The sequence below is a fragment of the Lineus longissimus genome, chromosome 17 (assembly GCF_910592395.1).
Source record: "Lineus longissimus chromosome 17, tnLinLong1.2, whole genome shotgun sequence".
NCBI lineage: Eukaryota > Metazoa > Nemertea > Pilidiophora > Heteronemertea > Lineidae > Lineus > Lineus longissimus.
This window is the reverse complement of record NC_088324.1, coordinates 12,937,851-12,953,940: the sequence shown is the minus strand read 5'-3', so window position 1 is coordinate 12,953,940 and position 16,090 is coordinate 12,937,851. Positions and strand designations below refer to the sequence as shown.

Genomic DNA, 16,090 nt, shown 5'->3' with positions numbered 1-16,090 from the left:
TCCAGTGGATTTCTGATAACATGATCCAAGCTGCCTATCGGTAAAGCTTTCAATGTTGTTGCTATTTGTTTTGGCTGGCTTTTTTTTAGTGTTTCTTCCCGAGAATTAGAAACAAACCTGAGACAACCAACAGTATGTGCCCTTGCAGTGTGCTCTCCAGGTTTTAAGAAAAAAAAACAGGCGAAAAATGGCGTCATCGTTTCCCAGGTTTTTGAGTTTTGTTGGACTTTCTCATGATCACTTTTATTGTGTTAAACTGTGATAATCCCTTTCATTACAATCTATTATTACTTTACTTTTTAGTTTTGCCTTTCAAAACAGAGAAACTGCACCGAGAAAGCATCCTTGTTACGTATTTTTCGTCAAATTAAGTTCATTGATCAACCCAGTGAGATAGTTCTCTCATTCGCAGTGAAGTAGGCTCCCCAAAGGGGTGGGTTTATTTCAGCTCATCATCAACACAAAGAAAAGGGCAGAAGCGAGGAAGATCTTTTCATTTCACGGTATTTTCCACTCGGGACAAAAACATGGCAACATTTTGCACAAAACGCTTGGTGAGAAAAATAGAAAATGGAAACCCCTTCAAAGCAGTGAAGCAAAATCTTTAAGGGGAAAGAATTCTTTTGAGAGTTTAAAACCCTGTGGACTGGCACTGCGGGGTTCTTCGCTATGAAAAGGGGCCAAGTAAGAACTGCGGTTTGGGTTAAAGAATCGACGCGATCTGGGGTCTTGGATGTCCGCGGTTTAACACGCATTACTTGCCGATTCGTGCAGTTTGTGAATGAGCGTTGGTACTCCTTTCCGGATCATGCAGGGAGTCCAGGCCCAAACCCTGGGGCGAGTCGACGGTACCAATAGTACGGGCGGACCCGCTTCTGGCTCCGGTCTGTGGGGCAGGAGAACCATCTGCATATTGGAACAATCATTTAAAATCTGATGCGATTTCGACTATGCTAGTAGTTAGTGCACCTACATGACAAATACAGTTGGCCTAATTTAAAATGGCTATATCCTTCTCCGGTTGCAAAAATTGTTGAGTGGTTTTGGGGTAAAAAGGACATTTCAAGACCTAGAAATATTGATGAAAAAGAATTCACCAGGTGGCAAAAGTCCATGGCTTGACAATAATCTGTTTAAGTTGCTACCTGCCTAAAATTCAAGATTTTTGTGAAATATGGAACTCTGCAAAATCACTGCTGTTGTATTTGGATCCTACCGCTCGCGAACGCAACTCAGACGGTATAAAAAGCCCTTAAAATAGACATGAATTTTTAATAATTATTCTTATTGAAAACCACTCATTTCATTTGTACCAGTTGGCATATCATTGTAAAAATACCCACCTCACTGCGAGAGGACGAGTGACACTTCGTAGTCAAATGCACGTCGTGGTTTCACATGAATGGACCTCAAGAGTAAAATCCATTTCAAAATTCGATACTGATTAAATTTTCAAATCAAGTTTTCACTTGACAAATCAGTGTATCTTGCATAAATGATGACGAATTTTATGGTATTGTAAGATGAGAAAACAAATCATGTCACAACCAGACTCTCATTGATTTAATTCTAGTACAAGTACCAGACTCAAGCTTTTAGTGCTAATAATCCCCGTTTAAGTATTCAAACAAAACACGTGCGGTTTTCACACACGGAATTTCAATAAAACAAAAGAATTAAGGATGAACTATCCAGTCACTGGAATATAATGGTTTTCTGCTTTGTTATATATAACATAGAATACGACAAGTGGATCCTACTTCAGGCGGGATCGGATTTGGATGAAGTTGTCATTGAAAGAAATGAATGTCTGTTACAGGTGCTTCCTTCTTAAAAACCTTAACAAAAAAAAAACTGTTTGAAAGCGATTTCCACACAGCTTGTGTATTGCTTGGATGTCGCACGAACTTGGGGTAGTCGTAGTATCATTTTTTTCACGTCATAAAAACTCAAAGCTAGCTAGACAAGCGCGGTCTCGGGTCGTTACTTCCATGTTACTTCTGATCACAATCCCAACCTGATCGTAATCCCGAAAAGCAATCAGTGTAATGCCCATTACAAGCACCCTTGAAAATATAATATCTCCCAACCATTGTTGAGACTCCCTCCCCTCAAAGGCCCGCCCGTGACTTTATAAACCAAACAGAGTCTCAAGTATATTAAAAAAGAGTAGTAATTTGGTCAAGTAGGATGAACGCCATAGGGAAAGTAGCGAAATACAATAGATTTATATCGACTTATCTCTTAAGTGGTCATTTTAATCAACGCTCCGCCAAATAACATAAGACTTCAAGTTTGAAGAAATAACTTTCTTGTAGCACCATGATAAAAATCTTAAGACGAATTTGTCAACGATTTTGTCGTTCTTTCCTTTGGTGTTTTATTCTATGTTGTGTATACTTTAATACACGTTAGGCCTACTTGCTGTCACTAGAATCGGATTTTGAATACCTAAGCGGATTTTTCCATTCTTTTGCTCTTCGCCTCAGCAAATTTAATTTGTCAACATTTGTTAAATCTCGATCAGGAACATAAGTCTAAACATGTACAGAGTAAAAGATTAACCATATCATTCATTTCCTTATGTTTGTTTATCAAAATAGCTTAAAAATAACTTCTAAAAACTCGCCTCCAGGAAAGTTTGATTTTAATGCACAGCGAAATGCGTAACAGAGATACAGAAAAAGCTTTAACAATCCCTGGGAGTGCGGTTTCGGCATGTTCAAATCGATTCAAGATTTCCATCTGCCCAATTAGTGAAGTTTACAAAATATTTAGTAATTTCTCGCCCAATTAGCATCGAATTTTAAGGAATTATAGTATTTTAACTTGGATTGAACTGCATGAGACTTTAGTCCTTAATAATTTTACAATAAATGTGCACTAGGGAACCGCATTTATTAAAGTTTATTTCAAAAATGTTTTAATATTCAATAATCTTTGAGTAACCTAATGAAGCCTTGTATTCGAGTGTAAATTTGGATTTTAATTGGGGGTACATTCATGACCAGCTGAGATTTGCTGATGATGTATTTGTACCTTTACGAGTAAAAGCGACAAATGATTTATCTCAGGAAACGTGAAGTGGACGGAGTTCTTAGCATCCTTGTTAAACGTTTAGGCGGGATAAACTTTGCCTGATTAGTATCTAGCAGTTTAAGAACCCCACAGATTCCCACTACAACTCACAACTAGCTACCTTTTTGTATTGCGTAAAATCACATAACATTTTGGAATTCAGAGCTGAAAAATTGTCTTTTTTCTTTCATTAGCACTTATGAGAACTACAATGTAATTATGTCATCATTCATATGAATATATCTGACCAACTAGGCATTCAACAGCAAATGACCTTCTCATTTTTATCATTCGCTTTGGACCATATATATATTGAACGAAACTACCCAAACATGGCAAAGCCTATAGGCTACACCATGCCTGGGAAGGCCAGTTACTTTCAACTACATGTCGGACAGGAAAAGGAACTTTTAGGTCGCTCTTATGTCCCTATTGACTCCTAGTCCAGCCAAAATAGATTTAAGACAATCGAAAGTAAAGGCAAACATTTGGTCTCCTTTGTGACTGCGGGATATATCGGGCAATATTGGGTGCGAACACACAGAATCAAGGCCTTTATAAACTTAAGGTTTCCTTATATACCCTTTTATGCACTCTTTTAGCAATTCTGGCGTGTGGTTGATATTTTTCTTGCTATATCATAGAGCATATTTGCTTTCCTTTCAGAGAATGTTAAATTTTGAATAAATATTTTCCCAATAAAAAACTTAAAAGTTAAATCTTGTATCAACATCTTAATGCGAAATATAAGCTATATTTACACGCGATTGCATTGTTTTCCAAGGTCTACCTTGATGGCCCATATTCTCACTTTATTTTTTGTTGCAATATTCTTAGCCAGGGCCTGAAAGCACTAGGGTGACCCTAAAACCTGCAGTCTCCTCACGTCCCTTGCGATGGAAAATATAGTTTGTTTCGCTGATTTCACCAATGCATAACAAACCCCATTCTCATGACTTCCTGTAAACCATTCAAACTAGAATATACCACTGACATTTAGTTTTCGAGTCCATCACCAACATTTATGATATAAAGAAAGTGGTTGTTTTTTTCGCTGTTGGATTTCCCTTTTGCTCCAACAATGCAAAACAAAACCCATTCTCATGACTTCCTGTGTACCACGTTAAATGGAATATACCACTGACTTTTATTTTGCGGTCTAATGCCAAGAATAGGCAATACCTAGTCAGCGATTGTCCCGGGGATAAATCATAAACATACGTTTGTCCCCGAGCGCAAAATAACGACGCTAATAACCAAAATATAGCCACAGGAGAGGGAATATCTGCCATCTCTTTAGGAGGAATAAAATATCAGGCTGGTTACCATGGCATTTCGAATAGCAGCCTCTCTAATGAAGCCATTATACCAAATAAGGTAGCATTAAACGCATCAAAGAGGGGAACACCCTTCCTCCCCACCGGGACAGCTCGTCCTCTCCATACTGAAAATCAGGGCATCAAATAATATGATTTGTCGCTGTCAGTTGTGATTTAGTCCTGTCAATTAGTGACGGCAGATCTCACATGGATTTTCTTTAATTGGTTTGCAAGGGTCTGGTTTTCCATAGAGACAGAACAAGGCACAATGCCCGCCAAGTAAAACCAGGGGCTCGGTCATTTTCGACCAGTGACTCCCAGTCATGAATAGTAAAAATCACAGCAATTCCTGGTGGTGCCAACAAAGCACCATAGATGTACAAGTGCTTCTTTCTTTAATTGGTCTACTAAGTTCCGATTTTGCTTGGAAACTTCCTTTAAAATACGCGGCCACTTTGGGCAAGTGAGGTCACTGTCAATTCTAAAAATCAAAATGACAGAAATATGAACCTCTCGCTACGTGTCGCTTCTTTAATTGGTTAAAAAGCGTCCGATTCTGCTTAGAAACAAGAAGGGACACATCATTCGAACAAAGCGTTTCAGCCATTTTGACATCCCGAGGATAGTTTTGGGGACCCTTGCTGGGCAATACCCTTGCCAGATCATGAAATTGTATTTCAAAGGGTTTGATGAGTTCGTTTCTGTGGTGATTTAGATTCCCTTGAGGGCACATTCCGTGACATTTACATCAACTGCAGCACATGTAATGCCATCAAATAGATCCGATTGATACGCAGTGCATCACAGTGCTGTATCAGCAGAAAAATCATTAACCAATCACCATACATTGATTTAGTCCGATTTACGTTCTGTTTTGTCAGCAAACTGCTTGATGCATTTTCTATGTCATCCATCATGACATGCATGTACGTAATTACTGCGTAATTAACTTCTTGTTCGTGGTGACTTACTGTTTCATTTCACCTGCTACTAAATTGACCTCAATTTTCCAGAAGTCACCAAGCCATTCTGAAAGAATACAGAATCTTTACGTTTCAAACACTTTTTATAACTGCTTTGCGTCTTGAGATGTCATGGGGGACATCTATAAGCTAAGCTTCACCCGTAGCGTCAAAGAACGAATACTCAAAGCAATTTATTATCTTATTCACCACATAATAGTCATTGATTCTCAAAGTTCCCCAAGGATATACGTTTACTTCTGACACGTAGTCTATTATATTCGAATGATTGTTTTTTATGCCTATCACCAGTGAATGATTACCGTAGGTTTTTCTGCAACTTTGGATGGAGTTTTTGGTATCAAAATAAACATGATATACTTTTAAAATTGAAAAGCATCAATCCTTTCATTCAGATCTTAAGAAATCGATGACATACAGTAAATTAACTTTCGAGTGGATTTTCAACCTTTATCTTGTTTGTATTTTTCAGGCGGTTCGCTGTCAAGACATGTTCGCGATGTCATCGAGGAATCTCTTCAAACGAACTCGTAATGCGCGCAAAAGACTCAGTTTATCACATAAGTTGTTTCACATGTGCTTCGTGTAACAAGTCCCTAACACCGGGAGAACAATTCGGAATGAGAGACAACATGGTGTACTGTCGGGCACATTACGAACTTATCATGCAAGGTGATTTCATGCCATGTTTATCGCCAAGTCTCAATGGACCAGTGACTTATTATAACGGAGTAGGCGCCGTGCAAAAGGGGAGGCCAAGAAAACGGAAGAGCCCGGAACCGGAAACATGTCTAGGATTAGGTGAGTGGTCCCACTTCCAATCTATCTTCAAAATGGCGTACATCTTTAACTCTTGAACCAATGGGCATTTTCCCGTAAAACAAGTTTTGTATTCCAACGTCAGTTGTCAGTGGTGGCATTGACGCCCATGATATCCGAACAAAATAACGCTGTTTGATGTATTAACTGGTATCTGAAATTCCCAATATTGCAAATAAAGGGATGGCGACGCTCATTACATTTGCAATAAACAATAGGAAGTGACTACTTGGCAAGCACGGCTTACCAAACAGCGACTTTTTTTGTCCTGAATGGTGAGCCGAACTCATTAATATTAAAGTAAAGTCTCCAGCTCGCCAAACAGGGTAGATTTTTTACCTGTTTGGCAAGCCCGGCTGGCCGAACAGGGTGGCTTTTTAGTGCTGTTTGGCAAGCGGCTCTCCAAACAGGACAAAAAAAGATGCCTGTTCGGCGAGCGGCTTGCCAAATAGACCCGGCCTAAACAATAACAAAAAGTCCATAGTGTGACATCCTGTCAAGTGCCAGTAAATTGGCTAGACATGCATTGTCCGAGCATGTGACAACAACCAGGAAACAGGAAACATGATTTCCTTTTTGAGGAAGCATATGGTGTCCCCGTTCTACTGGCCCCATTGAATTTGAACTAAAGGATATTGGCAGTTATGATAAAGTCACATGCCTGTTTTGGTATGACGTAATCATTTTATCGAAATAATCTCAGATGCTATGAGTTGAGTTAGAGGAAGTTGAGTATACCGATAGTCCTACTATGATAATATAATACTTTAGATTCGATCGCATCCGCACTCAACTAGGTTTCAAACATTGCCAAACGTATCTTGTCGGGTCAGCTTGAGAACAATATTTTTTGATAAATCATTTCTAGACATGACAGTTTTTCAACAAACAATAGGGACGCTGCAAATTGTCAAAGGTTTTGTCTGAGAGAGAAGATTTACGATTCAAGGTGAGAAGGGATGTGGCAAAACAACATTCCGATTCCGAACTACACACGGCCTCGGAAGTTTATCTTATCCTTCACAATGATCTATCGATTCAACAAGGACCTGTAGCCCTACTCGGAAAAAAGTCCCTAGATACGATGCCGAGATTTAGTTTACTACTCTTTTACTATCATCTTTTTGCAATAGTATTTGCGCATCTATCGTTAGGAGATGTGATTTCCGATGGCACTGCTAAATAACTTATGCATCTTGTGCTTATGGTATCATTGGCCAAACAAGCCAAAACGATTATTGCCCAAACAATTTGTGCATCTATCTTGTACCTCTTCTATCTGCATAAATTTAGCATCCTGCCATGAAGAAGTTTTGACAGGTTCTTGTCACACTACTACGACACTGCCCAACATTCTTGTTCACCATAATATTTTCGACGAAGAACTGGAGAGTAATCATGATAATCGCATTCCAGAGATGATCCCACAACCTCAGCAGCCCTATCCATGACACTCGAACCCGCTATCTTATCCCAGGCATTCACGGCCTGCATGGCGTAACCGAAAGATAACATCCCAGGCCAAGATGGCACATTCTTTACACGCTTGGGATTCGTTGCTACAGTGTTAATTTCAACATCGATTTGCCTATTCTATTGTGCATTTCGTACAGAACATGTACATTGGTGTGTGCATGAAGAGGTTTTGGCCGGATTTATACGTGGCTATTTCAATAACAGAAAATCTGTGGGGCAAAATTGAGATCTTCATAACTGAAAATCCATAGGGCAAATATCAAGAAGGTACTTGAGCCGCCAGAACGCATTCGCACTTTTGTTGTTGTGCGGCATGCGAAATTTCGAGTGGCACGGAGCGCCCCTGCATCACGTTGGGATTCTGACTCCTACGCCCCCGACATCCACTTGATCTGATTAATGCATTATTGCAGAGTCAGATCCTTATAAACGCATCCAATCTCATTTTCTCGTTCATTAATTCTGTAATTGCAATTTAGTTGTCTTCAGGAAATGTATTGATTGACTTTGTGCATTGTGAGCGAATGCCACATTACCACTCGTTGACACTAAGACGAGAATTGAGACTCGGGTATTACATGACCCGGCAACATGGTCACGGGATTAAACTATTTCGATCGGATAGGACGCTCTATTCCCAGTTTGTTTCACTGACATTCTTTCAAATGGCACTTATGTCCCTTGAACCGCATGACAAATTTTCTGAAAAAGAAAAACCTTTCAAAAGGCGCTGATTTGATGATATTCACTTTAAAGTAGGCTACGCTGTACTCTCTATGTACAGTCTAGGTACACTAAGAGTGTTACCCTAAGCTGTACTTAAACATGAAAACATCACGAAGATACATACGCTACACACGCAGGTGATTCCATTTCAAATCCTTCATACGCTACATTAACAATCTTAGCTATAGCCAACAAACCGAAGTCAAAAACTAACCTCCCCCACTTAAAACCTGGTTAAGGCATTTACCAATGACTGAAGAATACAGGAAAAACCTCCACAGAGTTCTAACCAGGGAACACATTTCTGGTACTGTAGCATTTACCTAAAACCACATCCATTCGCCAAGGTTTAGATCAAATGTCCAGGCGCCCCAGGATCAACTTCGGGTCTATGTTTTCTTTTCGCATCGCCTGGCTTAAAAACTTAGGAAGTAACAGAATTGTAACATGTCAGCTGGCGTTGGGTGTACGGGGATGCCTTGCTCATCGCACCAGTCTCTCGCTGCTCTAAGCTCTGCTGAAACGTTTAGGAGGCAACGTAATCGTAAATTGTCGGTGTGGCGTTGGGTATGCGGCGACTCAGTCTGTGTTGAATCGGGGGAACAGCCAAGTATATTGTAGTAGATTGTCTGAGCTCGAAGTGAGGATGTGAGGTCAATTCTGAAGCCAATTTTACCTTAATTGATACCTCTCGCGCAAATCTCAATATCAGGAATGGAACGACAGATCCCGCTGCAGAAATACACCCTAAATCCCCAAGTGCTAAATTTCTTGTCATTTTAGTGCGAAGTACACGTGTACAACTGTCAAGTCAAGTGTTAGGTGCTCCTCAGAACAGGTGAAGAAAACTTCTCTCTCCCCACGATGTCGTCAAAATGTCTGGTGGAAAACGATGTTGCAGTCTTGCCTTGTAGGTGGAAAGCTTCCTCCGGGGATAGAAGAGTGGTGGCATTTGGTGCTGGATTTGTACTATGCAATGCTCAGAAAGCAGGTTATCATCCTTCAATAGCAGGCCTTTGGATTGCTCTTAAAATACATTTTGTGTGAGTGTATTTTAGGAGCGATTCTAAGACCTGCTATGGGAGGCTGAAGTTAACAGTTCTTATGCGATGTAGATTTCCAAGGATTCCTCCACGATTCTTGATTCGAATACCGCCATTACAAATACCTACAATGCACTTCACCCAAAACTATACCTGGCAATGACTTCTCATCTCTGGACAATCGAATCCAATTCCAACTTCCGATGTGACTGTGGTGTAATGTGTTGACATTAGCAGCTTCACCAAACACCCCGGTCAGGATATGCACACATTGGGCAGTCGCAGATAATCAATGCTTTAAATGGCAGATAAAATATTCAAAGCTTTTTTCCATTATTGATGAGTTAAACAGAACATGTGTGAAAATGTGGCGTGAAAACCGCAAGCGGGTGGGCCGTATCCCAGTTTCATTGAAAGGTGAGAGATGCGATTGTCGAGATAAAAATTGAACTTTTGAAAATGTCATTGCATTCCATACTTTTCTGATTTGGCCACCGACAAGCTGATTTCGTGACTCGCCGTTGTACTTTTGGCCATCAGAAATACCCAATACTTCGGCTACATTATGATTCAGGCAAAAGCCCTTTCCCGTCTAAAAGTAATACATGTATAATGTTGAAGATACCGAGAAGTTGAACTGTCTGCCTTGTTGAATTAGGAGAAAAAAGCGCAGATAGCTCGCAAGGAAAATTGAGTTTGAAAGGTGAAAATGAGAGAGGAAAAACGAGGAGTTTAAGCTATAGGTGTTGTATTCGATGTAGTGTACTCTGACCTTAACCAATAGCTGATGTACTCAGTTTGACAGCTCGATATAGATGTCTAACTGTCTATCCTCTATACACTTGTTCATTGATCATCAGAATTCCTCTCTCTAAAAGGCAGATCTTCTTTACTACAACTTGACGAGAGTCGCACAACCAGTCTGTTGCATTTGCAATTGTTGTATTTAATTCGATCTAATCGGCATTTTTGTCAAATCTGCCGCCTAAGATGTTCTCCTGCTAGCTACTTCGACACAGACTATAGAGTTGATGTTTCCTCTTCTTCCTGACCTACCCCAGCCTAACCCATGGCACTATTGATTTTACACTTTACCTTCGTTTAGACAAATGTTAGACATTATCAGCTGTTGGAGATGAGAACCAGAATGAGACACCCAGCGCAGGCTACAACTAGAGTTGCTTTACACCTAATTCTAACTATTGTAATTACTGAAGGTATCAATACTATCCTTTACTTCATTAAATTAGGCGAAGTTCTTACAGAATGAAATATCAAAATTGCTCGCCGCTGTATATATATAGTATAGTAGATTTATCTGAAATCCCGAGCCCACAATAAGAAATTAGGGTGCAATCGTTCTTTTATCAATTTAAACTCATCAAATTGCTGAATTGTCCTTTTTCGAAAAGTTTGAACCCCCAAAGGGAACTAAAAAAACCGTCAAATAATTCGGAGATTTTAATCGAAGTAGGATTTAAAATTTAGAGCAAAATAGAAACAGGTTTTGAGGCAGTTGAAAATGTTGAAAGGCACCGAGGGTGGTGATACTCTTCAGGGGATGGCCTTGAGGCGATACGTGACGCAATAGACCTGTGGCCATTGATGGACGCGGAAATATTTAGTCCGGTCCTGACGTAACATCATGTCGGAAGTAGTCAAGAGGTGTGATGCCTTTATACTGGTGTTCTGCTCACCATATGGTCATTTTGAACGCTATGTTGGTAACAATGCCGTGATTATCCCTTAAATCCGGTGAGATCATCGTTTATTAGGGTGGCATCCGTCCCATCATTTTGAAATGACGTGTCTCTCAAGAAAAGGCAGGACATTGCCATTGGCTGTACCACACAACCCTCCCGTTACGTCCACACCTGCAAATGTGTGGGACATCTGGTGGTGGTGGAGGGACCAGGGGATCCTCGTCAATAATGTGAAATAAGCTCATTTTCCAAAATGTTGCTGTGAAAAAAGGCGATATGATGTCTCCGATCAGCTTTGATTTCCAGATCAATCCACATCTACTTGTTCGCTGCATTATCTTTTCATCAAGTTCATCTCATTCCTGCAATTGGGTGTTTTGGTCAACCTGTGTCTTAGTTTGACAACCTCATACGCCTTTCCCAAGCTTTCCAAAACATCTGCTGATCGCGCCGGGTCTGCATAAATGATTGAAATTCGATTGATCAGACTCCTGCGCATCGATTTCTCAATGAATACAGAGCACACAAACTCAGGGCGTAGGATTACACTTGGTAAACATGTGATAATCCATAATAACAAATGATTTTTTTTTCTTCTTCGCGATCGTTGATTTTTATCACCTGTCTGTTCGATTTTTTATTCCGTTTAAGACTATACGAGACTTGCAGTGACAGGCTGGAATACTAGTATATTTTGGAGAAATATCGATATCGACCTAGAAAAGCAATTCTTAGTGTAAATATAGCTAAGAAAACGGGGATTGGTCTTGAGTTTTAACGATTTCACGAAATTGAAATTTCAGAATATTGTTAAAGATTTTATCGATTGCGATTTCATGATCATCGTATAACGAGGTCAAATATATACGGGGAATTATGATATTGCGTTTGATTTGAGAACAAAGTTCATGGAATACAAAACAATGCAGACTAAAAACCGTTATAGCATCAACATGTTACACACTTTTCCACTTCTTCCCGTCCAAGGCTCATGATGTCCCCTCTTGAAACACAGGAAGTCTCTGAAGATGTCGGAAACGCGAGGCCACTATCTCGCTAGCACACACTCCCCTCGCAGTGCGAGTTCGCCTGCTCGGGATTTCCCGGCCGGATGCCGAGACGGCGATGGTCGCAAAGCGTCAGAGCGCTCTTCACAAGGCCAGGATGTTATGGCCTCGGGAGAATCGAAGTTCAGACGTTTTGAAAACCATTTTCCTCCCGTGACTCGTAGAGTGGCTTCCCAATTTTGTACAAAATTTCTGCGTATACGATTACGGCAATTAATTGAAGGAAGAGTTAATTGGCAAATGTCTGCCTTCCCCCGCTGCTATCGTGTACATATCTACTCTCACTGCTACTGCAAGCGTAGCAATGCCCGAGTATCGCCTTTACTCTCATTGCCAAATGCGGCACCAACATTTCAGTTTTTGAACTTTGTGCATACTCGAATTACTTGCACATAAACAAAAAATTATCATCACAATTAAGACCAAAGGCAAAATTTCAAAATCCTTTAAGCACCGCACTCTAGAAACCCCGATTGTTTGAGAAAGACAAAATCTACATTAAACGGACATGAGATTTCAAGTGAACACTTTCATGAAATTTTCAACATGATTAAGCACGAATCTTTGTCACTTGCTTGAGGTCTTGAGTTGACCAAGGAATAGTCCGGCGTTGCCTCTTCCCCGGTGATGTGGAGAACAGCGCTAGCGGTCACAGCCCGCCGCTGAAAGCCCCAGCGTGACTCCGACGGATGCGTCGTTGGGTTTACGGGGCTGAGAGACAAAACCGGCGGACGGTTGATGGCTGTCCTACTGCGCCGGAAAGAGCAAGAAGAAGCCCAACAACCGCTTCGAATGGCTTGTGAGATTATTAACACGTGCCCAGAGTCTTCCGTTTATGCTGGCCAGCTCTTGAACTTTTCAATTAGGTGTTCGAGAACAGTGTATTAAGATCTAAGTTATCTTTAATGAAAAAGGGCATTCAGCTGAACACTTGAAAATCGTTGGGCAGGCGATCTTGAAAGTTGTTACTATATGAATGGTTTGTAATTAAAAAGTTGTGTGCAGTTTTATTATTGTTACCAATGTATATACAAGATAGTGCAAGGAAAAGCATTGCAATTTAGACATCTTATGTGAAAGTTCTTAGTGCTTTTTTGGTATTGTTGTGAAGATGTTCATGATTCTTTTTTTCTTGATATCTGCACTTTGAATTGGCGCATGCACTACAGAATGTACAGTACGATACCAACCTACAACATCTATGTCTCCATGCATTCCTTTCATGCATGCACTGACCTCGAAACTGGTTTACAAAGTTACCCGAATTAAGCCACAGAATGTGCTAAGAGAAGGTAAGTCCAGCATATGGACTTCTAAACAGGCTTCAAAACGGCTCAAACCAACTCAAAAGGCACCCTGCTAGGTTTCATCCCCTCGTGTTAAAGGCAACCGAATTAAAGTGAATGAAAAAGTGCAATATCACAAAGGGAAATTATATTCTGTCATGTCTGTTCAGCGATATTCTCAATGGCTAAACGCTTCTTGACAAATTGTCACTTGGTCTGAGGCGCGATCTTTGACCTCTTCAAATAAAGGAGGCGACGAAGTCCTAAATCAACAAAACATGTCGTCCATTTTGTTCCATTTTTGTGACAGTGACGAACATCTTTAAAGTCAGGTTATGTCGCTTTCCAATTCACTGAAAACAAAAGAGGCTATCTCTTTTCACAGCTTTTAAGATTCGGCAATACTAAAGTTACATTTTCAACATGTTAACGCATTGTTACGCTTTTTGTGTGATATTTGCAAAGGCTCACGGCAAATTTTCATATGACATTAAACCTCATTGTTGAAACGCTCCACTGGCTATTTGAATGACACTCTTTTACTTTTCTTTAGCTTTTGGTGTTTTGGATATCTTCAGCTTGTTGAGAACTGGGTTGACCCGCCCATTTATCTCGATCTGACAAAGCGACACCTCCCCTTTTCTCTAAGTATTATCACGCTAACAAAATGGCATTTCTCGTGCAATGGTAAGGCTTATTTCATGTCTGTCTAAAGTGCCTTTGAGGGGAACATTGAGGCGTATGGTGATTTGCTTGAATAGGTTGAGTATTGAAGATGACAGTTGAATATCATCAGATTCGTATTGAAGTATAGATGGTTCAGGTTGAGAGAAGTTAATCATTTTTTCAGTAACTGCTTGAGAAACTTTTTTCATTCATTCCAAATTTCAATGTTGTCTTTCGTGGACAAAATCACAACCAGAATGTAGGGATCAGTTCACCTTAACCATTTCTGGTTGAAATGTTGAAGTGAGGAGCGGTAACGAAATCCAAGATGGCCGCCATAAGTCGCCATATTGGAATGGTTACGGCACTTCCATCTACAGCGTTTATTGTCGGCCCCATATAGCGAATGAGGCTATATTTTACATCTAAATTGTCTTGGAAAATTAAGATGATGCCAAGATTTAATAAATTACTAGAATTCTTGAACTGCTATTTCAAAAATTTGCACTAACGCCATCGATGCCTTCCCGGGACATGATATATAAAGCAATCCAAATGACAGAGGAGGACTCTAAGTTGTCACTGCTTTTGTCCAAAACCAACCCCTTGGGTTAGGCTACCTCCGCCAATTTTTCGCTTCGGAAAAGCTGAATAGATTTTCAAGTATTTAAAGCTATTATACTTGTGGCTTTTAAAATCTCGCGAATGTGTGAAAAGATGGGTATCGTTCATTCGCGTAGAGTCATTTGTACAGACTGACAATGGCTGGAAATACACCTGCCAGTCAAATGTACAGGGGTCGTTCTGTCTGCTTAACCTTTTTGTTGTGAATCGTACGAATACCTACATGTAAGCAAAGAATGTTCTCAACAATTGTGTTACTTTGTTGAAATGTCAAAATAAGCCAACTTATTATCTTGAAGGTGAATACATGTAGTACGCTTATTTATTTATCAATTTCTATGCCATCCATTCGTATACATCTTTCAGCAAGTTGAACATGTAGCTTTAGATTACATAAAATAAAACTTGAGACAAATTGTCTCCACCGCTGCGTCACCCTTGTCTCGTTATTGATATATCAAGCTGACGTCACCTGGGATGTTTATGGGACAATACAAGTGTTTGGAGGGCTCTTTGCGGGGATGGGTTTAAATACAATCGTCTGACAGCCCCTTGTGGAGGCCTGCGCGGTCCCTGCCTCTGGATCACACGGTATCGGCCAACTAATTCATCCATTCAACGAATTAAGAAGATATTCAACTCGGTGGACAATTTCAAGTTTGTCCATGACGAAAATCAAGTATTCGCATTGAGAAACGCGCACAGATTTTAGGTCAGCTGTTTATTTGCCAAAAACATAGCTACGGGCGACAGTTTTCTATAGTTTTCCCAAAACAATTGCTCAACATGGATCCAGTGTCTTGCAATTGAAGATTTCAAGGGGTATTTCAGGCGAGGGGAAGTGCATTCATTGGCCCAGCACCGAGTATAGCCGAATCCGCGCCGGGGCTCAGTGGTGTATTCGGCCAAAATAGACACCATTGTGTCGCAGTTGTATGGGAGCGTTTTCCGGCGAACCACCCGCCGTTCCACATTTTCGGACACACCTGTACCAACGCTTCGTCGGCGACTATTTCCATGAAGCCCGGCGCCGAACTTGGCCAATTCAAGTTTGTAACTTGAGCAGGAATAATTGTAGGATACACCTCACCCCGGTGCATTCAAACCTTATATTTGTAGTTAACTTCTACAAAACCCTCCACCCGGGAGGATTATTTGGAAAAAGATTTGTTGTAAAACATTGCGGCTCCGGCAAGTCATCCGCGATTGTTTCCAGCAATAGGGGTCGCCGAGGTTTACGGCACCCAGCTGCCCTCTTTTGTCCACAGGTCTCTCCATAAACATACATTTTAGATTTTAT

General features: G+C 40.5%; 1 protein-coding gene across 4 annotated transcripts in view; it reads left to right on the top strand.

Annotated features, from left to right (window-relative positions):
- Positions 1-16,090, top strand: part of LOC135501190 (LIM/homeobox protein Lhx9-like) — a 45,312-nt gene that overhangs the window by 24,618 nt on the left and 4,604 nt on the right. For all 4 annotated transcript variants that reach the window (XM_064793110.1, XM_064793109.1, XM_064793107.1 and 1 more), the window contains one exon: positions 5,853-6,181. In XM_064793110.1, coding sequence (XP_064649180.1) covers positions 5,853-6,181 — 329 coding nt within the window. The remainder of the gene's footprint in view (positions 1-5,852; positions 6,182-16,090) is intronic.